General features: G+C 42.0%; 1 protein-coding gene across 6 annotated transcripts in view; it reads left to right on the forward strand.

Annotated features, from left to right (window-relative positions):
- The window catches only part of dnmbp (dynamin binding protein), a 50,293-nt gene that overhangs the window by 17,844 nt on the left and 16,314 nt on the right, over nt 1-16,135 (forward strand). For 3 of the 6 annotated variants that reach the window (XM_084937663.1, XM_084937665.1, XM_084937666.1), the window contains exons 2-4: nt 735-889; nt 2,121-2,243; nt 4,857-7,031. In XM_084937663.1, coding sequence (XP_084793789.1) covers nt 745-889; nt 2,121-2,243; nt 4,857-7,031 — 2,443 coding nt within the window. In that variant the 5' untranslated portion in view covers nt 735-744. Of the gene's footprint in view, nt 1-307; nt 890-2,120; nt 2,244-2,434; nt 2,468-4,856; nt 7,032-10,606; nt 15,267-16,135 lie in introns of those variants that run through there. The other 3 variants (XM_084937664.1, XM_084937667.1, XM_084937668.1) reach the window with 3 other exon arrangements.

The following is a 16,135-nucleotide window of genomic DNA, read 5'->3' on the forward strand; positions in this document are numbered from 1 at the left end:
CTGAGTTTGCATCTTTTGCTGTGAAGTACAGCCAGACTTTTGACCGTTTTTAATCTGTAGCTCTGCTCTAAAAGAACGTACGTACCTGGGCCCGCCTACTACGCTTGCAAAAGTAAAATGATTGATCTCGGGGGAAAAAAAGCACCGAAATAAAGCACCGAAATGTGCGCTGCTTCTCGGTCTGGTTACTACCGTTTATGTCAGAACCATCATGGCACCGGATACCGGTACCCATCCCTAATTATACCCAAAACAAAAACAGTAGCTTAAACTTGTGACTCATATCCAGGTTTTCATCTAGGAACAGTTTATCTGACAGCCAGTTCTGTTCACTGCTCAGAGATGACTTCACTAGAAAATCTGCTGTTTGCATATTTCTGTGATACACAGCGTCCAGTCGAAGGAAGGAGTGTGCCGTTTGAGCTGCTGTTGCTTTCCTTTCTAATGTTTATTTCCTCAGGAGAAGTCAAAGAAAGAGGAGAATAGAGGAGGAATGTCCTTCAGCCTTCCTAAATGGAGGCTCTCTTTTTCTTTTTCTCTTTCTTGTCTGTCTCCTTTCTATTGATGGTTTCTCACGCTCTCGCTTCCCCTTTCACTTGCTGTTATTTCACCAAGGCTAGCTCTCTCCCAGAGGCTGTAGATCTTTTTTTTTTAAATGAATCACCCTTTTAATCGAAGTTGTACATGGACTAGTTTGAGAGTGACCTTTCAAATCTCTCTGTCTGCCTCTGCAGGTTATGAGTAATGGAAGCAGGATCTGTGGTGCGCGCTGTGTTTGAGTTTCTCCCCAGCGTCTCCGAGGAGCTACCACTATTTACTGGCGATGTCATCGAGGTGCTCAGTGTCGTGGATGAGTTCTGGTTGCTCGGCAACAAAGATGGCGTTACAGGTAAAGTGACCGTTTTCGTTATTACTGTTGAGGGACCTGCATGAATAAAGGTTTCCATAAAGATAAATAGAGACACCTACTAAGAGTTACTAAACATGGAAACAAGCTACATCGAATTTTAGTGACTTATTGCTATTTTGACATTCACACACTCATGCACATGATCCTCCTTTCTTCTGTTTGTAACTTAACACTTTCATGACTGGTGAGGGTGAGACAGAGAGGTTTAAATTATTAACTAGTCTGGAAATAATCAAGTAGCAATGATTATTTGTGATCATCTGTTTTTGCCCTTGGGGGTGGGGTGGGGGTCCAACCCAGAGAAATCCACTTAAGCTGTTTTCACACATGCCTGAACTTTCCTGTGTGTCCAGCCAAACTGGGTATTACACAGTGTTTAACGTACAAGAGCACAACACAAATTCTGTGACTGATTTGCAGCACAATACATCAGTGTGAGAATAGTGCAGATGAATGCACAGCTAGCGAGTTCCCTTTATCCTGCAGCTTCTGACCAGGAAACCTCCTCACCTTAATCAAGTCGAGTTCCAGAAGTAAACCTGGATCTGAGGTGATCTGTGTTTATGTGTGAGAGAAGCCGAACAGTCAAACACCCCTACTCATGCAGAGGGGAAGTCAACAATAGCTTGTTCAGCTGATCCTGAAAATGGGATTTGTTGATATTTTGTACACGTGTGCAAAATGTCAACAAAAAAAGTGAGATGGGTGTAACAGCAAAGCTGCAGGGAACAGAGGTAGTGAAGATAGATGAGTTTAAATATGTGGGGTCAGCCATCCAGAGCAATGGAATGTACACACGAGAGGTGAAGGAGGTTGGAGTGGGTGGAGATGGGGCGTTCATGGGGTGCCAGAAGAATAGCAGCAAGAGTGAAAGGGAAGGTTTGGTAGTGAGATCTGGTGTGATGGTTTGGAGACGATGGCACTGACAAAAAGACCGGAGGCTGAGCTGATGATGTGAAGATTTTTCATTGGGGCGAGTGGGATGGAAAGGTAGGGACAGCTCAGGTTGAGTGGATTGGAGACAAAGTTGGAGAGGCAAGGCTGAGGTGGTTTGGACATTTGGGGGCACATGATCTGCTGTGGCAACCCCTAAAGAGAAGAATTATTCAGGAAGCTGCAACATTTAGTGTTGTCACTGCCTGACGTTTCAGGCATTTGTAGGAGATGTCTTTAATGAATTTACCGATGTTGTTCACATCTGTTCCTTCAGGTCAGTTCCCCAGCACCTTTGTGGAAGAGGTCACCATTCCCAGCACCAAGCCTGGAGACAGACTGTATGTGTGCATTAATGATTTCAGCTCAGCAGAGCCAGGAAACCTGTCCCTGAAGAGAGGTACGAACATACTGCATGCTCTCTCACACACAGCCCATGCTGACTTGTAACATAATAGCAAAAGTGTGAATGGCTGCTTTTGGTTTGTCGTCTGATACTTTAAAAAGGCGATTTTGAACTTGTTGTGACTTAACACACTTGTTGCAAACAGTGCTACATATAACACTAACAAATCATGTTTTCTCACTTAGCTTAACACTACTTGTTGATGTCGCAATACTCAGGTAAACTGATTTTGTGTCAGAATGTTTATGTTATCTTAAAATTTCAAGTTATTAAATCGAAATTTTGAGATTCCTACCATGAGATTTTGAATTTTGAAATTCAAAATCTGTTATCTGATTGATTGGTAGGTATGAACTCCATGTATACATTAAGGTTAAAGCTGTACTAAGGTGTAAAGGCATATTAAGTTGGTGGATTCTAATTTTAGTATATTAGACAGAAATGAATGGGGGAGTCTTATATTTCTCTACGGAGGTCATAGTGACCTACCAGCCAATCAGATAACAGTATTCCTTGTTGCTGGGGTACATTTTTTCCCCACCTTAATGTATATCAATATGTTACAAGCATTCATCCGTCAATGTAGTCCATCGTAGGATAATCAGAAACCGCGTTTCTTACGTGTTGGCTGGTGCCGGTGGCCATCTTTATCCAAAATGCTGACACGCCCACAAACACAAAATAAGGGTCAGAAGTCTGAAAACTGAAAAAAGGGTTTGAAACTAAAAAAAATTGAAAGTGTAAAAAAAGAAAAAAGAAAAACATAATTTATTCAAAATAAAAAAAAATATTCGTATTTATTTTTATCAAAACTTTGAATTTCAGTTTCAGTTTACTTTTTCAAATGAATAAAACTTTCGACCCTGATTTATTCGTTTAACTCAAACTAGTCACAAAAGCACGCGATGCTCTACACATGATTGACGGTGAACATTATAGTGTTTTCTGCTGTTAGTACATTATTCTTTGTGCAAAAATGTGCCAAAGATATGAAACTCAATACAGCCTTTAGAGATTGTATCTCTATTCAGCTCATTGTGCTTTTCTGCATGCAAGCATGATCGGATCATTCTTATTCACAATCCTCAAAGATCAAGGCCCAGTGAAATATTAGTAAATATGTCCAATTTTATTCATATAACATAAAACCAGCTGGTATTTTTTGATGGTAGCTGCTGTATGTACTTAAAGAAAAGAGATAGGCTTAAATGATAAAAACACAAAGCTGATTCCAGAACTGGCCACTAGATGTCCTCATTGGCAAAATTTAAACCAACGTCCCTAGATGATGATTTTTTTTTGTTTTCTCTGCATGTTTCTGTTTCTCATTGTGGTGTTTTTTTCTTCTTTTTTACGATTTGTCACTTGCAACACTCTCAGGCAGACAGCACAGATGTTTGCACAGATCTTTTATATTGGTAACACTTTTCATACTTTTAATGTTATTAGTGCTAGTAGTAGCAGTAGCCTTAGAAGTAGTTGAATTAAGTGACCTTTCACCCTGGGAGTTGCTATAGAACAGTAAAAACCGATGTGACCACCAAAAAATACCCTTTTTTCCATGTTCTGTTGTGTGATTGACTTAACATCTTACCACACTGTTCTTCATACTCTGACTTATTTGATCAGTTTTTATTTTCCTTGTTCTTTTTATATGATCAGTTCCTATTCAAATTCCTTATTTACTTAATTCTTAATACTTAATTCATGTAATGAAAAGAAAGATCTTCACGATTTTCAGAATTCAACTGTAATTTCGATTTTAAACAACAGAATTGTTTTAACTTCATGTAGCTGATCACTGCTGGTCGTGCTGAAGCATTTGAATCCAACTGTAGCAGATAATTAGTTAATAATTCACCCAGCTTTCTTTTATTATCCCTACATACTTATCATTGTGTTTGCCTTCGATTCTTATCATAGCCCATTATCAGCCGTAGTCAATAACACTTGTGCTGCTGGTTTGGATGCAGTGTATGTTTGTATTGTCATAAATAGTAGAGGACACATAGGAAACAGTCATTACTGGCCATCTGAGAGTTGAAGCGTTCATTTCCAGTATGATTTCCACGGTCAGGATGGCTGTGTGCCAGTTTTGGTCCCAGACACAATGGGAGGTGGAGCTGCAGGTCTTTGGAATGTGACCTCCATGACTCCTCACCATCCAACCAACATTCCCATAATCCCGGATTCTCCAGTTCTATGTTAGGGACAGTGTAGACCCAAAACAGGTTATTAAAAATGCTACAATTAAGCAATTTACTTGAGCCAAGCAACTTGATTTCACACAAAAACATGAAAAAAAAAAATCAATGTTCTGCAAAAAGTGAAGAAAAACAAGTAACTACATATCACTAAAATTGCTCTTAGTTTTTGGCCGCACACAAGCAGGAGAGCTCTTGTTTAATTGGTTGAATAGTAAGAATATAGACAACATCTTTACTGTAGATTTATTTAGGGAACTAGCATGAGCTCTTGTGTGCTTAATGTGTATCTTATCAACAGTCATTTAAGTGACAGAACAGAAACTTTCTGTTGTCCTTTAATAATCTTCTTTTCATTAATATCCAGATTAAATTAAATCCTCTTTATTCTCTGTCTCTTCAGGTGATGTGGTAGTTGGGGAGGCGGGAGGGTCCGTGGACCTCGGGGAAATCTGGCAACGTGGCTGTAATGCCTGGGGTGCCCGTGGTCTCTTCCCGACATCATGTGTGAAGGAGCTGACCCTTTCGTGCCGTTCCCGGCAGCTGTCTGAGCGCTCAGCCCAGGCCCAGGCGTCAGAGCTCCCACCTTATGCTCTAGGTCAAGCCCGGGCCCTTATGAGCCTCCATGCGCAGCTCAGTGAGGAGCTGGACTTCCGTGAGGGGGACGTGATCATCATCACAGGCCTGCCTGAGCCGGGCTGGTTCCAGGGCGAACTTGATGGCCGCAGGGGAAACTTCCCAGAGGGGTTTGTGGAGCTATCAGGTCCCCTTCGGTCTCCTCAGGAACCTGTAGACTCCCAGTATTTGAGCAAAGACCCTCAGCCATGCATCTACGAGGAAGCCTTTGAGGTTGAAGAGGGGAATGAGGAGGCAGGAATGGAAGAAGAGGAGGAAACGTTGAGAGAGGAAGAAGAACAAAAAGTAGTAGAGGAAGAGCAGGAGGAAGAGGAGGGCGGAGTCTATGGAGTAGCACTGTATGAGTTTCGAGCCATGGAACCAGGCGAGTTGGACTTTGATGTGGGGGATCGAATCCGTATTGTCGGCACATTGGAAGATGGTTGGCTGGAGGGACAGGTGCGAGGGCAGCGGGGTATCTTTCCTCATCGCTTTGTCAAAATAGAGGGGCATGTTCAAAAAATTTCAGAAGAAACGGGTGTTGTTGAGCCGGAAGAAGAGAAGGAGATCAGCAATACTGAACACACCTCTGATCATTTATGTCCCAATGATCCAGAGAAAGAGTGGAGCATGTATGAGGATCACACAGTGTGGGACCTGGACTATTTTGAGAGGGCTGAGGAGCACCGGTGGGCATGTGAAAACCAAAGTACTGTTGCTCAGACTGGTAACGCGGGGCAGACAGACTGTGGTCAAAGGGCTGACTCTCAGCCACGTAGACCTGCCCCCCCAGCACAAAGGGGGCCTCAGAGGCCGAAATCCACTCCTCCAGAAAGGCCCAGGCTGCCACCACGGCCTAACTTTCCCCCACATAGCCATAGGCAGCACGTTGGCCCAGCTACTAGCAGAAATCTGCCTACCTCTACCAATGGTAACCATCAGCCTCGACAACCCAAGCTAAGTCATAGCCTAACACTTCATAACACCCAACCTGGGTGGTCTAAAGACAGCAAATATTACCAGAGGCAGCAAAGAAAGAACGCCTCCATCAATAACAGAGGTCAGGCATTAAACAGTGTGGAGGGCCAAAAGTATAAGAGGCTAACTCGCCATGCAAGTGCCAGCGATGCTGATATGATGAGCTCTGAGATCCGCCTGCGTAACCAACAGATGACACGTCGCTCTAATGGGCTACTGCCTTCATCCGTAACCTTAGAAACCTTGGCAAGCTCGACCAGTGACCTGGAGACGAAGCTGTCACAGCAGCTCTTTGAATTTGAGAAAAGCTTGAGCAATCAGCCCCATATCTCACGGCACTTTTCTATCCTGGACTACAAAGATGAAAGGGATATCATTCGAGGCTCCTCGCACTCTCCTGTGTCCCACCTCCTGCAGTCTGACTCTCACTCTTTGGAAAGACGCAGAACCCTCCGCCCTCCGCCTCCTCGTCCCAGAGCCACGTGCCCACCAGCTCTAGCTGCGTACAAACCGACTCGCCCAGCTCCACGCCCTCCTCCCCGGTGCCCGAGACAGAATCGCACTACTCATCCAACCGGCAACTCCCTCATCAACACACCCATCTTTTACACCCCTGACGAGCCGGCTGCAAACCTCCTCGACCAAACAACGGGAGGCCAGGTTGAGCAGGGCGACCCTGAAGCTGCCCAGGAACATGAGATCCAGTGTCAGCTTGAGGCAGAGCAAGAGTTGGAGAGAGATGGAGAGATGGAGCTAGAGACTCAGACACAGAGGGAGGAAGAGGAGGAGGAAAGGCAACAGCTGTTGCTACGGCTACAAGAAGTGGAACGCGACATGGAGGCGTACGCACACACGGCGGAGGAACTCAGGGCGATGCTGGAGGAGGAGGAGCAGGATGAGACAGCCCGCGTCCAGGCCTTGGAGAATCTAGAGTTCTGCAATTACACGCTGGAGACGCTGGCCCTGGAGCAGCAGCAGCTACAAGGTAAGATGGTAAAACTGTCGGAGGATCAGGTTAAACTAGGTATTCTCAGTAATGACGACATGATAGAAGTCATTGGAGTTGGAGATGAGGGCTCGATTTTAAACTTGTAAATATCTCAAGGACAGATTAAAACAGAGCTACGAGAAGAGCTGCAACAGTAAGTCGAATAATTAATTAGGTGACAGTCAACAAGAATCTAATATGCAAATATTCTGATTATTGATTTATCAATTAAATATTCATCGTCTGGAGACAGAAGTTTGGATATTTGTAACTATATAACAGTGCATGTTACAATTGTTCAACTGCTATTCCCAGCAAATGTATATTTATTTAGTCTGAATGTGATATTTTAACAGAAAGTTAGATTTGCTTCTTCAAAGTGCACATGGGCATCTCCATGTAGATGTTTTCCACAAGTTTAACGGTTTACTTACAGGATGAGTTGCATACACACAGAAACAATGCAGAACAAATCAAATCTTGTTTTTAGTTGATGTCATAGCTCTTGTTGCCCGTGGGTTACTTCACGGGATAATCCTCATTCACCAAAGACAAAATGTAATATAAAAAGAATTTTAAAATGAGACATCGGTATTTACTAGATTTCCTCTTTGACCTGTTGTCCAAATCTCTGAGACACACACTTGTTTTCATATCTTAGTGAGGACATCTAATTGATATAACGCTTAAGCCCAACCTTAACACTTAGCCTAAACCTAACTACAACCTAACTGTAACCCTCACACTAAAAGCACATTTTGAGTCTCAAAAATGCCTTCAAACTAGTGGGAACAGGCATTTTGTCCCCATAAGGGACCGTTGCTCCCCACAAGTGTAGTAGCATTCCAATCTTTGGTCCTCACAAAGATATCTAAACATGGTGCACACACACACACACACACACACACACACACACACACACACACACACACACACACACACACACACACACACGCACACACACAGACATAAGACAAATATAAACATTTTAAGCCAAACATCCCTATTTACTGTCTGCAGTCATCAATGGAAGGGGAACTGTATATTTAAATTAAGGATTATCATAACTGTCTGTGTGTGTGTGTGTGTGTGTGTGTGTGTGTACGTACGTGTCGGGGGGGGGGGTTGCTTTCCCTCTGTACAGTGCTAATGATAAAACTACAGCGACTGTGGCAGAACCACTGTGGAGCGCCTTTACAGTGAGGTTTTTCTTGCTGTTCACAGTTTTTGTATCTCGTTTGCTGTCAGTGATTTCCTGCTTCAGCAGTAAATTATTTCCATAACTAAGTGTAAGAGTATCTTAAAAACGTAATTATTTGATTGGTAGATAACATGAAATTAAATGATCTTCGTCCAGAGTTGTAGATAAAATAAACCAGCAGTTGATAGATCACTGTCATTCAGAGCTATTGGGCTTTCATTGTTTGTACAGCTTGCTGCCGTCCGGGCGCACAGTGCTGTCTTTGGTAGCCCAACATTTTTTCACATAGATATGAATTGCATTCCTGCACATAGTGAGAGGGTTAGCAGTGCCACATAAGTGGCTTTCGTACTCACTCCAAGTTTCTCCCTCTGGACCTTTTCCCCTGTTTCCCCCCTCCATCGTCGCTTCCTTTCCAAGAGGACTAAAGATCCTGGGGGAACTGGATGGGATTTGGGGAATTTTGTAATAGCATAAAGTGGAGACGGAGCATGGCCCACTCTAGAGTGGGAACCAAAGTGTGGTTGTGGCGAGCTGTGACATGGCCCATGGCACAGCTCTCCTCACTGTTTGGACTCGCGCAGAAAGCAACGGCACACAGAATGGCAGGTGAGACTGAATTCTATGGGGATGTAAGAGATGTGGTTATTAGATATTTACCAGTCTGTGTTGTATTGACTGAGTAATTTATTTTGGTTTGGATGTAAGCTGCACAACTAAAGTTACGGTCCGTGTGGGTTATAGCAGTATAGGAGTTGAAGGTTTAGTGCTACTCTGAAAATATAAAAAATATTCACTTATAACAGAATATTACGTTATAAAATATTTTTCCTATGATAGCTACCACTTCTCAAGTTTTATATGGCTATTAAGGTAAATCCTGCATCATTTAGCATTAATGTAATAAATGATTTTGAGGTATTTTCCCAGCAGATAATGTCTTTAAACTTGAATAAGGAGTTATTTATCTACATCAGATAATTATGTCTGATATTATTTATGCCCTGAAACCATCTAGCAATGGGCTAAAATGTCTTTAACATTTGCTTCTGTTGAACCAGCCTTCATTTTTGCTAAAATGATTTGGAGCAATATTTCTCTAGGACTTTTGGAGGTCATTCAAGTTTTTCTGTGGACATTGAAAATGAGGGAAAAGGCAGCCAATCTAGTCCTTGTACCTGACCATTTTCAGAGGATTTTATTGCAGATAAATCACTTCATAATGACCTAAAGATCATTCAAACATAAACAAGACACCTAAAGAACCAGTGTTTCTAGACATAAATTCGAACTTTAGGCACTTTGTACTAGCAGCCTGTTGCAAAAACACTGAATTTTCTTTGGTGGAATTTGTGAAAAATATTAAAGATAGCACACCGTTTGGTAGGAATAAAATATTTTTGGACCAATTAGGTCAAGTCGAGTCAAATTTATGTGTAGTTTTCACTTTATTGCGTCACTACACATCCAAGTGCTTTACACAGGGATAGGAAGAGGAACACAAAGAGACATTTATAACATCTAAAACATATATCCTTGCTTGTCAAGCATGCGATGCATGCCCAAACAATCATGATAGAAATATAATAATTCTTAGAAGTGGAAAACCACTATAAACTTGGTAAAAGCAAAACAACTGTAAAACTATGGGAGGAACCAATCCTCAGCTGCTTTACTGTCCACCGTAAATGAGTAATCTTTAGGCCACATGCTGGCATGGGAACAGCCTATTAGAGAAAGACAAACTGTCCACACAGATGAATAGTATCTGAAAGCCACGTACTTAAGAAATATAAAGATGGATGACTTTTATCGATAGAATTGTACAAACTCAGATTTTTTGTCTTATATGCTGTTTACATGCATGTTTCTGTAAATTGAATCACGTATTTTTTCCACGTTCCCAGTAAAATAAAAAGAAATAAGGGATGTCTTTTTTTCCCAGGACCTTTTCACAGTAGTGCATTTTGATGCCACCATCTGAGAATGGATTAAAATGACATTTTTATAGTAGTGAAACTAAAAAAATGGACACTTAAAAAAATCTGATCCATATTTATCTTCTGTTTGTATAAACAGCACTGTTTATTACTTTTTCATAGTGAGTAAGTATATCACTTTGTCAACAGTACAAGCAGACCAGATAACACTGTAGTATGGTATGGAACGCCAGGACTGCCATAATGAATTAATTAAATACACCATTAAATAATGAATTAAATGTGGCAATAATTAATTAAAATTGGAATTAATTAATTATTGACACATTTAATTATTTAATGGTGTATTTAATTAATTCATTATGGCAGTCCTGGCGTTCCATAAGTATGGGCATGTACTAGTTTAATTAATTAATACACTTTAAAATAGTTTTTTAGTCTTTGTTCAGCCTTAAATCCAATCACTCATAATGATTATATTTTATCAATCACTCTCCTGTGTTTGAATTCTTGGTCTTGGTGTTTGCTACTAAAAACAATCAGCCTCAGGGCAGGAACAGGATCTGGTGGCTGCAGGTCCCATTAAGGGTCACACAGTTTCCTTACAACACTGCAGGAATTCTTTCACCCTCCATTCACAGCAATAAATCAGATATTCAGTCTCCTTTTTCCTTTGGTATTTGCTGAAGAGGAAAACAGTGTTTGACATGGTAATCAAAGCATTGCAAAGAAAAGCTTTTAGTCTACAGTGTAAGTACAACATTAGATTTGTCTTTGTTATTCCCATTTAATGCTGAGATAAAGGTGTGCACATATCAGGAATTCTTTCAGGATCTTTGTAGCAAAAAACTTGTTTGTCATCCTGATGCTATGTGTCTGTATAGACACACGCGCCACTTAGGAATGAATGCTTTTACAGGGTGTGTTTATAAGTGTGACGTCAAAAAGACAATAGAAGCTTATTGTGACAAGGCAGGGAGTAACTTCAACACTGCTCTGCCTTTTATTTACTTTCCTGAGGCCACTTCAAAGCCCATAAACAGGGAAAATATTTTTGAACACATGCTACATTAACGCAGGGTTTATTAATACGTTTTAAGTGTTAAACACGTTCCTTTTGGGGTGAAATGTTAAACGATATTCCTCCCACTGAAAATGCTACATCCAGATGAACAGCATCAATGTTTTGGGAACAGCGTGTTATAAAAAGAGGAGAAAAATGCATTGAAGTATTGTTTGTATGGCTCAAACCTATAGCCGATGATGCACGTCACAATATGGCTTATTGAGGTTCGTCATATAATCTCGATATGATTTATTTCATGTGCAGTTAGTATGAGTTTGTGGATATTGTAGGACAAAAATGTTTTATGTGATACGACTGTGCCAAAAGCTAATGTTTTGATCTTTTTGTCCAACTAGTACCATATGTTCTATATGTTATAGTAATTATGTGACAAAGCCTGTTTAAAAAAGCCTTTAAAAAGTGCTTGGTGGCAGTAAACAGTACTCCCTTTCTTACAGACAAGTGCAGGGTTTTCTTTTCTCTTTAAGCTCTTTGACCTTGAGTACCCTTTAATTAAAACGCCTCCCCTCAACTGTCACGACACCACAGCCTGATCCTGATCTGTTTGTCACGGTTTGCAGTATCCGTGTTAGATTCAGGTTTCCCTCAGTTGGCCCACTATGAGAAAGTAGAAAGGCTGCAGATATTTTAATATATGACCTTATTTCTGGATGTTGCTTTTGCAAGAAATCTAATTATTAATCAAGTCCCGCACACGCACGTAAGCTGACACAGCCACAGAGAGGAATGCTGTATTTGACATTCCTGCAGCCAAGCACACAAACACAGTTTCGGTCGTGTTCTGCTATTGAAAGCTGAGATGTTGAAAACTGATAATTAAACAAGTCTGATGTAAGAAAAGAACAATGTCTAAGTAGGATTTCTATGCTCAGTCCTACCTTGTGAAACTGAGGATTGACGGATGAGTTGCTAAATCATGGATATTAAATACTTACAGTAATCAAGACTAAAAACAGCTGTATTTTGTAATGTATTCACAGACTCTGAAGTCTGTTTTAGCTGCATCTGTGCTTGTGTTTCATTTTGACTTTTCTTCTCTGAATTTAACATTCATAAAGCCTTTTATTGAGACATAAGCTCTGGTTTTATAAACTAGCCTGGTTTTATTTGCCCTGTAATTCCTAAACTAGGTATTCAGTGAACCAACCAGTTATGTTTTAGATTAAAACTAGTTCGTGTCTATGTTTCCGTGTGTATCACATAAACATTTAAACATTTTAGTTTAAGCAGGTCCCTTTAAACCTGTCCCTTTGGAACTGATGGAGATTAAGGGAGGCGATCTTATACTCCCGCTTTATGAATAGCCCAGTTTTTTCTCACACTCAAAGGATCGTGTCTCTTCTGAGAGTGGGGACAGTCTCCAACAATAGTTCATTGTACTCACCAGCAGCTACGTTTTCACTAGCTGCTCTGGCTTAATCAGGCTGCATATGCTTTCAAAGACGTTCCCTCTCCACACTCGGTGAATAAATACAGATACTTTACTTGTTTGCTGCTTCACACTCATCTTTTAATCATTTATACATTCAAAAGAGAAATTCTTTCCAACGACATCACGTGGCAGTCTTTGTGCCTTAGTGGTTGCACTTTCATGATATGCAGGGGCAAAGTCAAACTGCAAGGATGAAGTTAGTTCAAGGTTAAAGATAACACCAGAAAGTTACAATAGCAATACTAAAGCTGGTTGGACACGCAGCAGAAAGTGAGTTAGGTCAGTGATGTGGTGGGAATTGCACTGAAGCCCACCGGAAAGAACAAAAACAAAGAAAACAGGATACAAGAAAAGACAGGATTGTTCATGCGATGGGTGGGGGAGTGGGGGTCATGCAAAGGCAGACTGTGAAGTTTGTCCTCATCTACCTTCAAAGAAAATCTCCAGACAGGCTGTTTTCCTGCAAACACAGCTACTAACCAGTTTAAACAATGGGAGGAGCTGTTGGGCTAAGCTTCCACTCATGTGACTCTACTGAATCATTAACCCAAGGAGGCCACTCCTTCCCTTCAATAACCCTACCCCTCCTCTCCTTCCATGATTCGCTGAGGTGGCTACGGGGAGGACTGTTTCAGTTGCGCTGAGGGTTGGGGAGGTGCTTTGGCCAGGCAGTCCTGCGGAGGCAGTGGAGAGGAGGCAGAAAGAACAAGTGGAGAGTTACAGACAATATGTCAGGCAGGTGGAGTCTCCCACAGCGCTTTGTTATGGAATGCAGGACTTTGGAAATCGATTTTAAGCCACGTTGAGCAAGAAACTGTATCAGCTCCAGGCAGGCTGATTTAAACAGCAGGAGGCATGAAGAGCCCCGCAGTTTATGGCAACCCAGTCATGTTTGGTCCAGTGGATTGGAATCATCCAGGTGGTGCTCCAATGAGGAGAGGAAAAAGCGTGGAGGAGCTGGGGGACACTGACTTGGCAAAAGAGAGGGAAAGGATTGCCCATCTGCAACATTTACAACAACTGCAGCTACAGCAGCAACAGGTTGGATATCCAGGGTATGGAGTCGTTCCTCCTGGCACTCCTCAGGGACCAGTCTTATTAGCGCATCCCGGTGACCCACTTCCAGCTCCACCTACGCCAGTACATGGTGGCCCAATGGTGCCAGCTGGCCCAATGGTGCCCGTTGGCCCAATGGTACCCGTTGGCCCGATACAGCCTTCTATGCATGTACCACCTCCGTGGCAAGTGCAGTACCAAGCCCAAGTTACACAGGGCAACGTCATCCACCAACAGAGCTGGGAGTATGAAGACCGTCATAGGGCAGCTTTCATGGATACAAGGCCTCAAGGCCAGGACGTTTACTTTCACCCTCGTTCAGAAGATGGTCACCTAAACTTGAGGATATCAGAATGGAAAGGCAAACATTGTTTTTATCAGGGTCCTGAAGATTACAGCCACCAGGGCTACAACAGAGTGCCACAAGAACAAGGAACTCATGATTTCAGAACTCAAGAAGGTTATAGTACACTGGACAAGGACAGAAGGAGAGATGGCAGGGTAAGAGAAAGTGACTCTGAACGTTATGACCATCGTAGTCACAGTGACATGGAGGAGTATGAGTACAATGACAAATACAGGCACAGGGATTATTATGAAAGGAAATACAATGAGCGTTACGAAGACAAGGAAAAGAAATACTATGAAAGCCGGAAACACCGCAGACATGATCTCAGAGAGCATGAAAGTTACAACAGTGAGCTTGAAGACTACCATGATCATAAAAACACTTATTCACACAGAGACAATTACAGGGACCGTGAATACTACAGTGACCCTGACAGGGATTATTATGACTCGAAAGACAGGCATCGCTCCAGAGACGAGGACTATCACCATCGTCGAGATGAGGACCACTACTATGATGAGCGAAAACAGAAGGACTATCACTACGATCGGCGTGCCGACCATCACTATGACCGCAGAGAAGATAACAGGGACGCTCACCGAAGAGCTGACGAACGGTACACCAGTAGAGGAAGAGACCAGTATGACTCTGAAGTTGATGGACGCTGGAATTATAAAGAGAGGGACCGGTATTACAGATACAAGGACGCAGGAGATGACTGGAGAGATGATCAGTACGACCACAGACAGAACTACAAAACAAGGGAACAACATGACCTGAGGGCTGCGGGCCACTATGACCACTACGACCGTGAGGATGATGGCCGATACTCTAAGGAAGAGTATCGAGACCGATACCGAGATTTGCGTTCACTGTCTATAGATTCACAATATGAGGAATACCCTACAAAAGATCGCAAGACTGAGGAGTGGGTTGAGCAGCAGAACCAAAAATTGGCCCTCGGTGAAATACAACCATTTGAGGATCCTGTTGTGCACAGTGATGAGCAGGAGAAGGGATATGAGTCGAGTGGGGGGAGCGCAAGTTCAAAAATGGGCCGGAAGCCTGTTTATGTGGGCTCACTGGATCGTAACAGCATCTACAGGAAGACTGCTCCAAGCTCACTGCAACAGTCCCAGTATGCCACCACCAGGAAAAAAAAGCAAGGTAAACAAAAAGATACTGTCACATGAAAGAAGGTGTTTCCCATATTTGCACAAGTCAGGTCACTTGATCAGTTGTAATTCTGGTGAACATCACTCTATAGGCCATGAAGGCCTCAGTCGCAGTTATTGTGGGTAAAACAGGCTTAAGAGGTTGACAGTGCTCACTTGTCATTTGTGACCTCTAGAGGTGCTTTTCTAATCAATGTTGGGGGGCCTCAGAGTGCTGACTAGTCACACTCACCTCCTACCTCCTTTAAGAGTGAGTGCTGAAAGTGGTGTGTGTGTCTCAGTATCACCTATCTCAGATGAAAGTGAGCTGTCATGTTTTTGTAGTCATAAGAAACTGCAGAACGGGTTTTGTAGGTTCTTTACTTGGCTCTTGTTGGCTCTCCTCATTTGCGTTTCCTGTTTGTGTTCATGCTCTCCACTCACTGATGGTGTGCACACGTAACTCGTCTGCTCAGTTCTTGCATGACTGAAAGGTCAAGATTTTGTCGACTTAATTGTTTTAATGAGCCTGGCTTACAGTTAATTCCCCACTTAAAAAGGTTGTTGCCTAAAGTGGCTCTGATTCTGACACAATTTGTTATGTTTTGTACAAAAATCTTTTCTAAATTTATACATATACAGTTTTGGGCAGAAGTTCACCTACACTTATCGTTGTCTTTTAATATTTTTTTGAACTGTTCTTTTTCAAAGGTGGTAATGGTGGTAATGACTAAAAGACAAGAAATTAAATTACACTTAAAGCCAGGAAGTCAACCAATTTAAATGAACTTCCATTTCTGCTAAGTTAACTTAACCAAAAATTAGTCGAGGTATGTGTATATATATTTGAGCCTGTATGTATACCTTTGAAAAACAGTTAAT

Source organism: Perissodus microlepis, chromosome 8 (genome assembly GCF_051167445.1).
Source record: "Perissodus microlepis isolate ML-2025 ecotype Zambia chromosome 8, ASM5116744v1, whole genome shotgun sequence".
In the NCBI taxonomy this organism is placed as follows: domain Eukaryota; kingdom Metazoa; phylum Chordata; class Actinopteri; order Cichliformes; family Cichlidae; genus Perissodus; species Perissodus microlepis.